The following is a 16588-nucleotide window of genomic DNA, read 5'->3' as shown; positions in this document are numbered from 1 at the left end:
AACATTTCATAACATTGCTTAAACCAAAAGCAATTAGATCAACAAATTAACCAGCGAGAGACTGAAATAATCCAACATTCCCATAATCAGCATTGACCAATGTTTGGCTGGTCAAATACTGAAAACACTGGACATTTTTCACTCCAATTCATTAATTGCATTAAACCAAGAACTCCCACCACTTCTGGTCTGTAACCTCAGCCAACTGCACAAACCTTGACATGAATAAAAACGATATAACAGGCAAGAACACAATATTCTATGCATAAACAGGGATAATCTTGTAATTCCTGCATTTTCTATTGTATTCACAACATCTACCTTAATAAAACATTTCTCCCCTCCTATGTGTTAGAATGTTAGGAAGAAATACAAATACAAATCTGAATCTGCTGAAAATAGGAACCACCAGATAAGAAATAAGAAAAAAATAAAAGAGTGTCAGCCAAGAGAAGCCAGATCAGTGAAGGTTGACTCCATTTACAGAATAATGAAGACCAAATGAAGCTCCAAATAGAAAAAAAAAAAACAAACAAACTCCCAATTCATTAACCAGCAATGAGTCCCAAACGCATTCAGGAAAAGCTAAAAAAAAAAAAAAAGGAGCAAAACAGAGTCTAAGGCGTTTGCCTCACTCTACCCAATCCCACTTACAGGATCTGATTAAATCACAGGTTAGAGCTGCTATAATAACCATGGGGAACTACCTGAACGCAACATACCTGCGAGCGCTTTAATGCGAGAGCGTTCAAAGAGACGTGCCGAACTGTTCTCATTGTCCCAGTCGGTCTCTGCCGCCAGGTCCCAGCGATTATTGATGTCGTTGTATTGCTGCTGGATCTCCAAGCTGTCAAAATCTGTTGGTGAGATTGTGCTCATGGTGTCGAGGCTTGGGGAAAACGCATTCAATCTAGAAAGAGAAAACAGAAAACAAAAAGCGTCCAAAGTGAGTGATGGCACAAAAAGAGGACAATACAACACTGTACTGTCCTCTTTTTGTGCTAGATGATTTGCAAGAATAAACCTAAACAGATTTTTTCTAAACTAATCCACAAAAAACATAATTCTAGGCTCTTTAGCTATCGAAAATATAATCCTAGGCACTTTGCATTTAAGTGAACAGAGGTAAGAGAGGGTACCTCTTGCTTTCCGCACAACTTTCAACTGAACTTTACTTAATGCAGTTTTATGGCACTCATATGCAAATAATAGACTGGACGGTGCAACTGCCAGTGAGGGTAACAGATAAAAACCTTAAGATAAGTTAAGTCACTAAGTCAGTCAGGCAGTCACCCAGTTCCTCTCTGTGCACCTGGACGACAGCAGATGATGCTGCTGTGGTCCAGGACAGCAGCATCCTGGACATCTATCAAGTCTCTGATAGATGGGCCTGTAACAACAAACAATAAATCAATTGATTTAATGATAGATTAAAAGAAATTTGCTTGATTTATCGTTTTTCTCTTTTCTTTTTTGTTGTTTGTTTATTTGGATATGTGAAATGTCTCCCAATTCTAGTGTTAAATGTTCATTAGAATTGAACATTTATTGATCTTTGACAATGTGTTCTTGCATCATTTTTACTTCATTACCATTATATTTCTTGAAAATGGTCTCAAAACAACAATATTATCATTTATTGCAATAACTTCTGGGACAATTTATCATCCAGTAAAATTTGTTATAGTGACAGGCCTAGTAATTCCTAGTCTATTCCTTTTTAAAAGCCAAAACTGAATGTGCTGGTAGAGCGCATAAAACTGCAACTGTGCAACTATTAATGCTAGTTTCAACATAGCTAATATGTAGGTTGGCTTAAGAAAACAATGAGGTTAATTATGGATGATAAAAAGGAAGGACAGAATGTCCACTGCCTGCAGCCAGTAAACAGCACCAATGTCATAACTTAGGTATTGTGATGTGTCATTGCTAAATATATCCAACCTTATTCTATTGTGGAAGAGACAGAATGTCTTATAAAAATACTGTAGCTGCTAACATTTCAGCAACTTGAAGGGAGAACACAAGCAACCGACAAAAGTTGTCTCCACACAGCTTATTCAGCTCAGACCCGTCTTTGTATGCTAAACATTCACAAAAGACAAAACCATTTTCTTGTCAAGAGAACTTGACAGTAAATAATTATTTATATTCTTAGTAAGAATAAATTGACTATTGTCAATCAAATGAAAAGCATTTAAATGAGGAGCATTTTAAAAACAACAATTTCTCAACATTTGCTGCACAAAAAATAGCAACCAGCTCTCTACCAAATCAAAAATTCTGACATTTGAATAAAACTGATGTACACGGAATGGGCTCTACTAAAACTTTCTGCTTACTAGCCCTAACCTGGTCGATGATCATAGAGTTTGTTGTAATCTGCCATTTTATATCTTAATTTTACTGATATCATTGTGAAAACAAGGTGACAGAAAGAAATCATTGAGGAAACAGAAAAATGGATAAGATAGGTTTCAACCAACAGAACCTAGAACTTGGTATAAGTGAGGATTTCTGAAAGAGGAAAAGTATCATTTTAGCTCTCAATTTAATGAATTTTTGGAGAGAGAAAAAAGAGCCACCTTAGCAGAACTTTTTCTTTACTCTTAATTTCACACATTTCTGTTTAGATCCTGATCCCGGTGAACCAAGAGAAGGACTCTTCTGGACAAACCAGATTACATTTTATGTCAATTTCTGCTCAAATTAAAACAATATTCTTCCAAAAAAAACAGTACATAAGATGAAACTTTTACTTTGAAAAACAGATGTCAAGATGTATGATTTACATTTGAACCATCATTCTGCCACAGCATGTTCGAGCAGATTCAGCTGAGCCACTAAAAACATTAACTGAACATGTGCTTTATTTCCTGTGCCTTCAGTGTGAAAGTAAAGCTTAGAAATAAATGTGTTAAATCCTTTTTCAAACTATTTTGAACAAACTGTGTAGGGTAGTCTAAAAATAAACATAAAACACTATGAAATATTCACTTACAATAAAAGAGAAAACAATACATTAAAAGAAAAAAGGTAGCCACAAATAAATTTGCTATTTGCACTATATATTAGTTTATCCATCATTCTAAATGTAAAGTACAACTAATTAAATAAATGAAAAAGTCTTTAAGAATTTCAACAGAAGTTTGAAAAAACACAGCTTGGTAAATCCCATTAGTGGTAGATTACAAAGTGTCTCGGAATAGAAACTAAATGCAGGGATTAGCGAAGAAGGCAAGACGCCTCCTCCGCACACCCCATCCTTCCCTGACCTGTCACCTCTCAACTAAACCGCACCCCAGGCATTGGCCTAGACCATACAGCCCTCTGTGCAAACTGACTATGAATATCGACTACTTTTCAGATTCGAGACGACACGACTGCTGTTGCAGTCAATCTTCAATCGCTACCCGTGCTTTGTTGTGCATGTCCTAAGAATTACCAAGGTAAATAGAGATGTGGGACAGATGATAAAAAGTAAATGAACACTGGAATGCTCACACATTATGTGACCAATTGTATTTACTATGCAGAACATTATACAAATAAAATAAAAAGGAAAAGCCACATAGCCAATCTGTCCTCTTTGTAGTCTGGTTTTGGGAGCTGTTCAGTGTGGGGGTTGGTGGGGAGTCGGACCAGTGAGTCTGGCAGTGACCATCCTCCCCCTCTATGAGTGGGAAGAACCCCGGCTCAGTGTGTCTCCACTAATCACTCCTCAATGGATCAGACAAACAATCCCCTGACCTACTATGATACTGTACTCATCCTCACACAGAGAAACACAACACAGTGTGGCAAAAAAGCCACACATGGTTGGCCTTTTACCTAAATTGTGTTTCTGAAAAGTCAAATCTGAATCCACCTCGTCAACATTCTGCATACAAAATGGGTCAACACATCTGTCACGCTGGCCTGTGCAATATGTGAAAGTATTTTAAAATGCTGCTCTTTCATCTTTAAATAGTGTAATCTACATGGTTCTTACTGTTCACAGTAAGAGCCATGTAGATCTGTCTTCTATTAACTTCCAAAAACTAATTTTAATGTAGCAAGCACTCATTTTTTATTAAACATCATTCATAATTGGCGCAAGTTGGCAAAATTGTACACAACTAACCATTATTCTGAAATATGCTCCAGAGGCTTCATAAAGCTAACCCTTTCCAAGTCAGATCAGAACTGCAGCAAATGTTTTGCAAAAATCAGGTCTCTGAAAACAAAAGGAATCAAAGTGGGGCACGGCCTGATGCCTGAGGGTTGAACCCTAACCTCAACTGTAGCATGCAGACACACATTCAGCAATCAGAATGGCATAAGTCAAAAAAAAAAAACAGGACAGAGCCAGCGGCATGATTGGTAGCACCGCCGCATTTCTCTTTTTCACTCTCCGACAACTCTCCTCCCCTCCCAGAGCCGCTTCCCTTCGCCCAGCTGGTCCGTTTGTCACCGCACCCGTTAATCAGGGAGAGAGGAAAAGAGAAATAGAGCCCATAATCAGATGTCCACAGGGAATAAAGCCTATCCACATTAGCCAGCCACAATGCCAATGTGCCCCAAGGGAATAAGGAAGACATAGGCGCTTACATAAACATACATGCAAAGACAGAACCACTCCCTGCAACACAAGGAGCAAAAAGAAGAAAAAGTCACCTAGAAATGAGAATGCAGCCCAAATAAACGAGTCTGTGACACTCATGAGCCTGGAGTGTGGGGAGATGGACTCCAAAGAGACGGACACAAAGCTCGCCACACTTAACTGGCCCCACACAATGAAGGAGTCAGCAGAGAATTGAGGCCAGTTGTTCAAGCCCTTCCTGTTTGCAGAGATGAGGCAGCCACAGGCACAGATGCATCAGAGGCCTCATCCATAGGCTGCTGATCCCAGTCTGAATGCCCCGCTGAATAGGACAGCAGTCGTCCTTTGTTGACCTGTAGCATCACATTCATCTAACACACTACTGACCATCACACATGACCGCCACACTTTGAGATGGACATGCTTTAAAGTGCTAGCAATAACACAAATATCAGAAAAATAATAAATTAGAATATTATCAAAAAGTTTACTTTAGTAAGTGAAGCCCAGATTACTAAACTACAACATACAAGGTTTCCTCCAGAAAACTTGCTAAGCCCGGTGGTTGGGTGCTAGGGCAGTCATTCATCCAGTGGCTCGTCGTGTTTTTGAGTTAAAAATGTTTCAAGTTAACAGGAAACTTTAAAATACCACTTGATAATTATGTGTTATTGACAGACTGGGAGATTAATATCTGAACACTAACTATAAAGCCTTGCTTAGCCTGGTGGGGGCAGAAGTAAAACCTGGTGGCCTGCCAGGCTTATAATACACTGAGGGAAATCATGACATTCAGATATTTTAAAATTTTGATGTTCTTGGCCCAAAGCTAATAAAAAAAAAAACACACACACATTCAGCTTCTCAGAATATTATATATGACCATTAGAAGGGATTTTTTTTTTTTTTTTTTACATAAATATTATGTTATGGTACTACACAATCACTGGAACAACTGCTGACTTGACAGTTCTCCAGTAAACACCCTCCACACGGAGAGGGAGCCACAGAAACCATAGCTAACGAAGATGGCTGCTAAAAGAATTGCACCTAAGCACATTAAAGGAAACCTTAGGGAGAGGAAAAAAGTCTGGGAAAAGCGACACATATCCAGTATTTGCCAGACTGCATAGATAGTCTGGCAAATACTAAGTCAAGTTGCTGATTTCATCTTCCAGTAAGACTTTGCACCAGCTCACACTGTCAAAAGTATCAACGCATGGTTCAATGACTTTGACCATGACTTTGCATGACAGGCACCCTGTTTTGACCTAAACTCCATAGATAATTAAGGGTAAATATTGGGACTCGCAAGACACCAGAGCCAACAATGCAGATGCGACTTGGGCTTCAATAAAGTCTCAGAGCCACAGGCTGATATACCTTCACCTCAGACTGTAATCATGCAATAATTCATGTAAATCAAAACCTGACTAAATATAAACAAGTATTCTGGACATAAATTTCAATAGGTTGGCTTTCTGTATTAAAAATCATTTTCGCAAATTGATGTTAGGAAATATTTGACATTTTCTGGTGACTTTTGGATTTTTACTAGAGTTAATTATAATTATGAACAGAAATAAGTACCTGAAATATTTGTAATATATATCCACAAATACTTGTTGAAGAGCAAGTTTGTTTTTATTCCTAATTGTAAATATCCTAAATGATTCACAGTAATAATTTAAAATTTAATATTTTCTGGTAAGCTAATCTGAGAGTAATCATACTGACAAGAAACACAAATTTAATGTGATCAACAAAAAAGGGCTTTATGCCACGCATTATTCATCCAAACAGATTAGGATCTTGCTAATTGAGTTGCCCCACATGGTGATCAACAAGTTACCGGATGGTTCAATGGACGGCCACAGTGAAAGTTATTAATAGAACTAATAGCCTGAGAGAAATGATGGTGCTTGTCCTGAATGAGTCCTGGGCTGGAACCCCACATTAGCAGCATCCATTACCAGCAATGACAGAAATCCAAATGGAAAAACATCAGAGAATGAAATATTATTTCAGATGATGCTCATTCAGAGAATGCTTTTTCCGTTTTACAAAACACATTGAAGTGTCTCCATCCTCAGGATGCCTGTGAGTAAATGTATGGTTACTACATTTAGTCTTTTGGAACCAATTAACATGAATTAATTTGTCTCGCTATTCAGTGAATGCAAGATCTTCTGAAATCCACATAAACTGTTTGGCATTATTGAACCATCTTGAACTGGTGAGAGCATACTGCAGTAGTTCCTGTAGGACTCCATCTTTTATTATGTTTGCCCTCATTATTTATGTGCAGCCCAGACATTTCAGTGAAGCCCCGCCAGCCTGGACTCTGCACTTCTATTTGAAGATAAGTGGGACCGCACAATATGTCACAGCAATATCAGTGTGTGCAATATTTAAAACTGAATTTTTGCAATGCAATGTAATTGTTGGCTAGTAAATTCCAAGCGTCATGATCTCACACTTTGCATGCCAGTGAAACACTCAGCCTGCTGGATGGGAGTCTCACCGCCGTAAACGTCCACACCTGATACAGATTACGATAAAAAGCTGCTACAGATCAAAGAGTATTGGAAACGTATAACAAAAAAAAATGATACGGGTGGAAATTGCGTGGCTTTCTAATATCATGCAGCTGTAGAGATGACATCAAGCAAATGGCATAGTGTGGGACAGACTTTTTGTAGTTTTAGGAGAAATGTACAACCCACATCAGGACAGCGCTGTGAATTTCCCTTTAGAAACCCAGGAAAATACGTTCACCTCCAAGGCGGTTGAAGGCAACGTATTTTACTCAACAGGGTTTTCAACACTTGCTTCCAGTCTCACAGACCTCATAGTTTGCCTGGCCTTAACCCAGATCCTGTTCATTTCTACACAGACACTTCTGCCTCCTGTCTCTATAGTCTAGCTGAATGCCAGGAGCAAGTTTGCCTAGAGAATCATAAGCAAATAGAAAACAGGCCCAGATGGTATAAGCCTCAGCCACTACAAAGCAAGTGTTGATTCGTTTAGAAAAAAATAATAATAATCACAGTACTATGGAAAACTTCCTTTGTGGCCAAGAATCTCAGAACATCTGATCAATCTGCCTTTAACAGCTGCCGACCAATTACTGAAACATGCCACATCATGAAAATCCTTGAGAGACTGCTGGGGGTGTGTGTCGAGTCACCTTTCAGCCACTATACAAGTTTGCTTATTTTTCATTTAGACAAACTACGTATAATGAGGATTATCCCATTTGCTTTTTCTTATACATTTTCTTTTTCAGCTTCTGTTTTTTTTTTTTTTAAAAAAGAACCTTCCATACACTTTATGTGTTAAAAAAATATTATTAAAGTACTGATTAATTTTCTGTTCTCCCCCCACAGCTCAGACCTTTCACAAAATCAAGTCGTTGTATATTAGTAAACTAACCAAACATTGATAATGCTGCTGATGTCCAACTAAAGCATCCAACTAAAGCTCAAATATAAACCAATGTGGTGCCAAGAAGCATCGACTTTTCAGCATATGTGGCAACTTCACAAGCATGTTTGACCGTTTTACCTCAGTTACTTACAGGAACGACCCGGTCTCGGTTCTGAAGACGCCTCTTGACCTGAAAGAGCTAGCTGTAGATGCTAGGGGTGTAACCAGACATATTCGGACTGAAAACATCCGGTACGCTCCTGTAAAATACAGCGTTGATTTATACCTCAACACATGCAGAATGTTTGTTTGGAACCAAGTATGAATGATAAAATGAGTGGAACTGAACCAAAACTTTAGGTCAGCGTACAATTTTAAAAAAAACAAGATTTGAAACGCTCTCTTCACTTAACTCAATTTACTCATCTGAAACAACTTCAGGAGCAAAGTAATCATACATAAAAAAAACTCAGCATCACAATAAAATCAAATTATTTCAAAATTGAAATACATTATTTAGCTGTTGACTGATTTTGAAGTGTAACGTAAATATAACAACTTATTACTTTCAAAATCTGAATGCATACCAAACCGTGATTTGTGTTCTACTATGCCTGTAGTGTAGTAATGAATGGAGATTTTTTTGTTCTGTTCCAGTAAGGAGGGTTAAAAGTTAATATGGGCTACACTAACATATTTTCCAAGACCCTTCAGGATCAAAGTATAAAACCTTTGCAAATCAGCAATATAATCAAATACTCTCAAAGGTTTAGCCAACAAGTTAGTGTTTTCTGACTGTAATACATGTAGTTCATGTTGGAATTTATGAAAGCTGTAACAAAAAAGTTTTAGGTCAACTTTTAGCGATTACCTCGACTAATACTGTCCTTGAGCTGCATGCACAGTGACGAAACAAGCCACAACCAACTCTTGATCTCTGATCAGCATTTTCTTCCCAATCAGTAATTTTTCTGCATAAAACTTATTCCTGGCTTTATCAAGCCAGAAATAAGTTTCTAAATATAAGTCTTGCCTACATGCCTTCAAGTTTAAGGCAACAAGTTTCATCCAATTTGTACTCAGTACAACATTTTTCTTAAAGAAAATAATCAAAAACAGACAAAAGTCAGTAAGCAAGCTTTAAAATGCAGTCCCTTCCACAGGTCAAAACCACAAAGTGCTTTCCAAAAAAACCAAACATACATATATAATCAAATACTCTCAAAGGTTTAGCCAACGAGTTAGTGTTTTCTGACTGTAATACATGTCACATGCGATTAAAAAAATATATATTTTTAAATATATATTTTTATATTTATATTTATTTATTTATATATAAAAATATATTTTTTAAAAAATATATATATTTTTTAATCGCATCTGGTAACAGTAAATTGCAAGAGCTATGAAGACTCAATATTTGCCATGTCAACACTTTCATATTGACTTTATATACAGCTGGAGTATTTGCTAATAAAGCTTATAAAACTTATGAAACCCATAAATAAATAATTAACGACCATAATGTTTGTAAGATTTGAGGAATGAATTAGCAACATGAACTATATGTATTGAAAATAAATTTAATTTGAATCTCATGAACATGTTCATTTTAAAAACATTTTAACTCTACATGCATACGTAGCTATTAAATTTAAAAGACGGTTGAAATAAGAATAAATGAAGTAATGTGAATTTTACAACCTTTAAGTTGCTCAAACAGATCCTGCAATGTGCTGCTAATGTTCTACCTCTAAATGAAATTCTACAAATGTACAATACTAATCACAAGTATAGTCAGACTTCTCCACAAAAGTCTGCTAAAAAGGTGATGTTTGCACAGAAAAGTTGGATAAGCCATAAGAAGAACCAAAGTTATTCACAAGGGCCAATAAATTATTCTAAGAGCACTTACTGTTCGGAAAGACAATTACTCAGGAAGATTAATATTTTTCCTTTATGCTTTGTCATATGAGAACAGGCTGTTCAGGCAAGATTTCAACTATACATTCCAAGATCTCTCCTTAAGCTCACTACGGAAAAGTATCAAAGCAGGTGAGCTGCAGCAAAAAAAAACAAAACAACGTATCATGCTGCCCTCTAGTGGTGTTATTTAAGCTTACATGTACAAAAAACGTACATTCAGAATAGCTTATTGAACTGAAAATTACTTAACTGATCCTTCTTGATTATTCCACCATCAGGTTCTTCAGCTCTTTTGAGCATAACAATGCTTTGCTCAGCTATCTGAAAAGGATTTATAACACAAACAAGTTTCACTGCTTCATATCCTCTGAACAGGTTGGCATTTTGCAAGTGACTGTAAAATGTTCCTACAAATCAAACTGGACAATTTTCCCTTGATAAAGTCTGACTAAATACTGGTCAAACACGGAAAGATTATATAGTTTTATTTTTCAATAAATGCATAAAAATTGAGAATTATACATGCATCCACTGAGAGCCTAAACTTGGATGCATTTTTTAAGTTGAATTTTTTTAAAAAGATCAGGTAGATCTTGTAAATAATTAATTTTCAGCTGGACTGAAAAAAAATTCAAGGAACCTACTTTTTATTTTATACATTACATTTCTTAGAAAGAAAAAAGGTCTGAATTTTCAATTTAGAGCTCAATAAAAACGCAACATTTGCTTAGATCGGGAAAAGCCTGATCGATGCATCTTTAGTAAAACATGTAGAAGTATTATCTGGAGGTCATAAACAAAGGTATTTCTGTAGTTTAAGAGTTGCAGTAAACATAGAGAAACAATAGAGCATTTGGAAACAAACCAACCAATCAATTTCCAGGGTTCAATGGGTGAACGAGATGGGGAAGGAGGATTAAAATACTGTATCATGAAATAAATATCCCAAGCTCTAGCTGGCTTATAAGTCATTGAACATGAAAAGGAAAAATAGATAGCAGTAACACTGCAACTAGCTAACAAGTTTTATTTTTGCACTCATCATCAAGCCCTGTCCAAAGTCTGGTTTTTGAAATAACTTTCAAGTCTTATTCAATGCTTTCCTTTGACCAGATCAATCCAAACTGTTAAAAGCTATCCAAATTAACTACAATATAGAGTAAATACCACCACTTCATCAATCCAACCCACTCTTGCAGCTTTTATTTGGGTTTATGTCCCCTGTTCTACACGTGGTACATGTCAGCTCTGCGCTATCAGTGACACTGTCCTAAATGGTTAAAAGGAATGAGGTAAACTTGAATATTTCAAAAACAACGTGTTCACTCACTAGAATTTGCTTGCAGTAGTTTTACCACAATGCCTCCTTTTATAAAATAGTTTAACCTGATACATCCCTCCTATATGAGTCACACAGTCTAGGCCAAGCTCGCAACATAAATCTCAGCCCTACACATAACATAACCAGTGTTAAAAAAAAAAAAAAGAAGAAAAGGCAGCTCTGCAAGATGCCATCATTTCTGAGGCAAAAATAGCCGGACAAAAGCAACAAGGCTTGGCTGGTTCAGCAGCAGATGCCTGAATCAAATATCCACAGGCTGGCTTGAACACAACACGCAGAGAAAAAAAAAATGTGGCTGCGTTTGACATCGATTCAAACAAAGGCGAGAAGAGACACATGATTACAGGGAGATGGCTCCCAATAAACTATCGTAAAGCGGTGCTGTCACACGTTTCCCAACAAGACAGCTACCGTACGAGAAATGTGTGCAGACTTGTATCTTCTGTAGCTACAGCAAAAGCGAGACAGAAGCGTTACCTATTGAGTTAGAAAGCTAACGGTAGAGCCAAGCTAGCAGCAGTCACCTGAATTTCCAATCTTTTTCCTCATTAGCTTTGTTATTGTGGCCAGGCTGCTGATTATAGTGAGGAGGACATACACACCAAAAAAATCCCACTTACCTCTTTATTTCTCCGTGTTCTTGTAAAAAAAAAAAAAAAAAGAAGAAGAAGAAGAAGGCAGTCTGGTATTTTTCTGTAACGTCACTGTACCGGAGAGTTCAACGGGAATGAAAGAAACAAAAAACAACAAATACAAATAAATACGTCGTCGTCGTCGTCTCCTGGCACGCGCGCGGCTACGCTAATTTCAAAAAATGACGGTTACAAATTTCCCAGGTGACGCTGATAACGTCTCTCCTTTAAATCCGCATCTCTGGGGAGAAAATAAAAAATAAAAAGATATTTTTCCCCCCCCCCGTCTTTCTCCTCCGCGCTGCACTGGTAGCAGCAGCACGTTACGAAACCAGACTCTCTTTTCAGCGAGAGAAAGAAAAAAAAAACGTAAGCAGGGAAGGGACAGGAAAAAAAAAAGAAACCAGGCGAACACAAAGACCCCCCTTTTTTTTTAGGTTTGTTTGTGGCAGGTATTTAAAGACGGATATCCGCCGCAGCTTTCTTCCAGCCCCCTCCCCGGTTCGGCGTCCAAAGGGCCGTCCAAACCTCACAGACTGCCCGTGTTTCCCGTTCAACAGGGGGAGAAGAAAGGAAAAAGTGTGGTAGTTTAGTGGGGTGTAGGTGGCTGGCAGGGTGGGTGGGTGGATGTGTGGGTGGGTTTCTGACCGCTCATGGTCACATGGGAAGCACGTTTCTAGCTTTGAGAGGAAAAGATGTTGTTGCTGTGGTGCTGTCCCTGGTGCTAAAACTGAAACCATTCACATTTACATATCAATGGAAAGCATGCAAATACACTCTGAGTGATGTACTAATATAAATATCCTTAAACTACAGCGGGTTTATGAAAATGTAGTTTAACTGTGATTTCATGTGACATACCAAGATAAAGGATGACACACCAAGATAAAATCAGTGCAAACAATGGCTTTCAGATGACACCTATTTACATGAAATTTAATCTTTGTTTAAAATCTGTTTATAACCCAAACTCCAGCTTTTAGAATGGCATCTGCTTAAACAAACCTAAATTAAAGAAGTAGGTCATTAGCAGGATTCAGTTGAACAAGGAGGCTGTTTAGCCACTGACTTTGTAGGAGTACACACCAAAATACACAGAAGTCTGGAGTGATGTCACGACAAAATATAAAAACAAAAATGAATAGGAGCTTATATTTTTGCTCCTGCAATGACTCTTTAGAAATCAAAATCCAAAGACTATTCTCTTGAGATTCTTCTTCAGCATTTTTTCACTTCATCTTGTTAGAGGCTGCAGTTGCTCTAAATTATTCCTGAGATACTATGCAGCACCTGGCAAGCTGGTGTGTCACGGGGTAAGTCATCAAGATCTGGGTTATTCATAAAGCCTCAGAGGAACCTCTTGCAAAAGACCCCTCAAGACTGGAGAAAGTGTTTTCCCTCTGTGCTGCTCTCAATAGCACCATAATAAAAGCAATTTCAAGGGTTGTAGTAGCTCAGTTTGAAAAGGTCTTAACTGACTCAAAGTAGCCTGTTGACAGGGGCTCAGAGACACCCAAACTTTGAGATCTAAATTACTTTTAGTTAGAATTTATGCTCTCTTCTGCTGCCTGTGTTCGGTTAGGGTGTTTACTATATCTGTGAGTATGGGTGTAGCTTAACCAACAAAGTGGTAGTGGTGAAATTTTTATGACATGAAGGGTCTTTTATTGAGGGCTGAGCTTTTCAGAAAATAGCATGCCTTTCATTATAAGCAGCTAAAGGGGTCATTAAATAGTTTTGGTGTGTTCTACCAGAGCAGTTCAAACATTTTTGTTTTTTTGTGCAATAACTTTATTATTGTTGAAGAAAATGAGATAAGCCAAGATGCTGCTTATTTAAACAAAATATACTTGTTTACGTCAAAAATGAGGCGTCTTTCAAAAGTATTCATGCCCCTTCAATTCTTTCTCATTATGTGACGTCACAACAACAAACTTCAAAGTATTTTCTTGGCATTTATATTATAGACCAACTGATGAATATGAACATATTCAACATATTCAAACCTTGAAAGTATATGTTGTTGATTACAAGCACCAATTGTCTGGACCACTGTTGGATTAGGTCGGTAACTTTAAAGGGGGTGAATATTTATGCAATCACCTCTTTTTGTTTTTTCAGTGTCATTACTTTGTTGAGCTAGTTTTTACTTTGACATTAATGTTGTTTTGTAATTGTCTGTTGTCAAGCAAACCAAACTTTGTTGATCATAACTCATTTGTAAAGGCATTAAAGGGTAAAACATCCATGATGCTTTTTATAGGCACTTTTTAAGTAATTTGTTAAAACAATGCAAGTTGGTCTGTCACATAATCCTAATAAAATACATTAATGTTTGTAGTTTATTTTTCAATTTTGTCATATGACGCAAAATTTTACCCAGTTCAGTTTTTTTGTGTGTTTTTTTTTACAAAATATAAAGAGATCCCATATGAAAGTACCAATGAATAGATTGGTATGTATTGGTATGTATATATATGAATGTATTTTCATCTATTTTTCCAGCAGCAGATTTAGCAGACATGAGTTGTGGTGAGATGCTACACTTCACTACCCATTTCCCGGAGAAGGCATTTTTAGAGAGAGAAAAACACAAAACAGATCTAAATTCAGAATAAGTAAGGTCACTAACTCTGAAGTTGCATTTTCATTGGAGCTTTTCAATAGACTTTGCTACATCAGCTGTAAATTTCACTGCCAGTCCATTTTCATGGTGGTTTCTTTTGTGTTTTAGTAGATAATATCAAAAACCGTTGCCTATATTGGCTTATTGGACGTCTGCAGACCTGGATCCAATCTGCCTGCAGCCACCCTAAATATGAATGATGATCTGGTGAACATGAGAGGTTACTCATTTTCACGAAGTTGGCTTTGTCCAGTGCCTTCAGTGGCAGTGGTTTAACCAAGAAGTACTTAAGGGTGGAAGCAAGTCATTGTTCCTGTTGCATCTGTGTCTGCATTAACAGCATGGATAAACACAGAAACCATGTTTACAGCCCTGGTCCTTCTCCCAGCCTTCGCTCAAACACCCGTGAACCACCATAGGGCTCATCCACAATCCACCATGACAAAGGGAAAGAGCTGAGTGCAGGATATAAGGCTGTCACTGGCTGCCAGAGTGCGTCCAGCACTGTGTTTTTTGCAGATTGCAGCAGTTTGAGCTAAACCCCCCTCTGTCTGCTCACTATAGATGGGACGTAGGCGGGTAGGGGTCATCATTGGTGCATGCAATGACCAGGGTGGGGAAGGGAGCAAGGGTGGTTGGTGAAGCTGCTTTGGCTCTACACCTACACAGCCTGAAAGCTGAATCATATGGCTCCAGTCCTAACTAATTGGGAGGAGCCTCTGAGCTTCCCTTGAGTTAATTGTCTGGGGCAAGGTCACACAAGGTGAAGGGTTTTGAATGAGACATGCATGTATTCTGCTTTTACAACCTACCACTGAATGCAAACCCTATCTTCTAAACAGAAATTAAAGTTTTAATATTGTTTCTTCTGTATTAAGGTGTAAAAATAAAAATACTGACGCACTGAAGAAACTGGAGTTTTTCTCTGGGAAGCCAGAGTGCATGTACTTTGGGTGCTTTTCTTACTGAAAGACCCAAAGACTAGCAAAAGCATAAGTCGTGTTTTTATGTAAACCTTCCAAGATTAAGAGATTTCATAATGGCCCCAGGATCCTTCGGAAAAGAAACAGCTCACAGCATCATGGATCCCTTATGTATGTAAGAGTTTACATGATAATGTTTTTCACATTTGTCTATTGTTTTATAAGTAGTACGTAAAATGTATTTACACAGTGCTTTTCACAAGTTGAAGAATAAATAAAAGGGTTTTTAGAAGTTGAAAAGAAATATAAACAATATAATTAGTGTGAAATAAAAACATACTGTAAGAAGAATTTATAAAATAAAACTACATGTATCTCGATATAGAAGACAGCTTATGGTGTTCAGTGAACCTGAATTAGCAATAGAGCAGAATATCATTGGCATCATCAGAAACATAGGAATCTGGGGTAATAAAGTATAATATAAGTGGAATAGTTCCTCATTTCTTGTGCAGTTAAGTATGTCTTGTTATTTGTCTCATGACAATTCTGACATTGTTCCTCATGATAAGAAATTCTAAAAAATTTTGATCTTGCATTACTTTGTGTAAAAATACAATTAACAAAAGAACAAAACCAAAAACATTGTAAACCCAGATTTTGATTAGTGGTTATGAAACAGGTTTTCTTCTTGCATCGCCAGTCAATTCTGGTGACTGAAGTGGTGAAACTCTTCTCTAAGAGAGTGTGTAAGACGGAACAGCTCTGTAAATGTCTTTTCTGCTCTGTTTTTGGCGTAGAAACAGATGTAACAGATGCTGGATACTTAGATGCAGCATCTTTTTTTTTTGCGTGCCACATTTGTCCCACAAAACCAACACAAGTTGCAGACGACTACAAAAAGTTTAGTAGCCATCACCCAGTGGGTTATACTCCGGTCACTGTGACCCATTTCAAGATATTTATATCCTCAACATCAAGTTTTTGAGTCGTCTCCCAAGGACAAGTATGCTATTTCTGTTTTGGTTCTTTTTCTCATCCCCTGACTCTCCTGTCCTGTTTTTTTTCTCTCTCTCTCTCCCTAAACTAGTTGCTGTAGGTCACCCTGCAGTTCCAGTTTTAAACAGA

General features: G+C 37.5%; 1 protein-coding gene across 3 annotated transcripts in view; it reads right to left on the bottom strand.

Annotated features, from left to right (window-relative positions):
* sptbn2 (spectrin, beta, non-erythrocytic 2) overlaps positions 1 to 12472 on the bottom strand; it is a 56723-nt gene extending 44251 nt beyond the window's left edge. For all 3 annotated transcript variants that reach the window (XM_028032421.1, XM_028032422.1, XM_028032424.1), the window contains exons 1-2: positions 11900 to 12472; positions 723 to 910 (exon numbers count right to left, since the gene is read on the bottom strand). In XM_028032421.1, the coding sequence (XP_027888222.1) occupies positions 723 to 879 (157 nt within the window). In that variant the 5' untranslated portion in view covers positions 880 to 910; positions 11900 to 12472. The remainder of the gene's footprint in view (positions 1 to 722; positions 911 to 11899) is intronic.
* Between the last annotated feature and the right edge of the window lie 4116 nt (positions 12473 to 16588).

The sequence above is a fragment of the Xiphophorus couchianus genome, chromosome 11, assembly GCF_001444195.1.
Source record: "Xiphophorus couchianus chromosome 11, X_couchianus-1.0, whole genome shotgun sequence".
Classification (NCBI taxonomy): Eukaryota; Metazoa; Chordata; class Actinopteri; order Cyprinodontiformes; family Poeciliidae; genus Xiphophorus; species Xiphophorus couchianus.
Note: the sequence above shows the minus strand (reverse complement) of the source record. Positions and strands in the feature narration are given on the sequence as shown.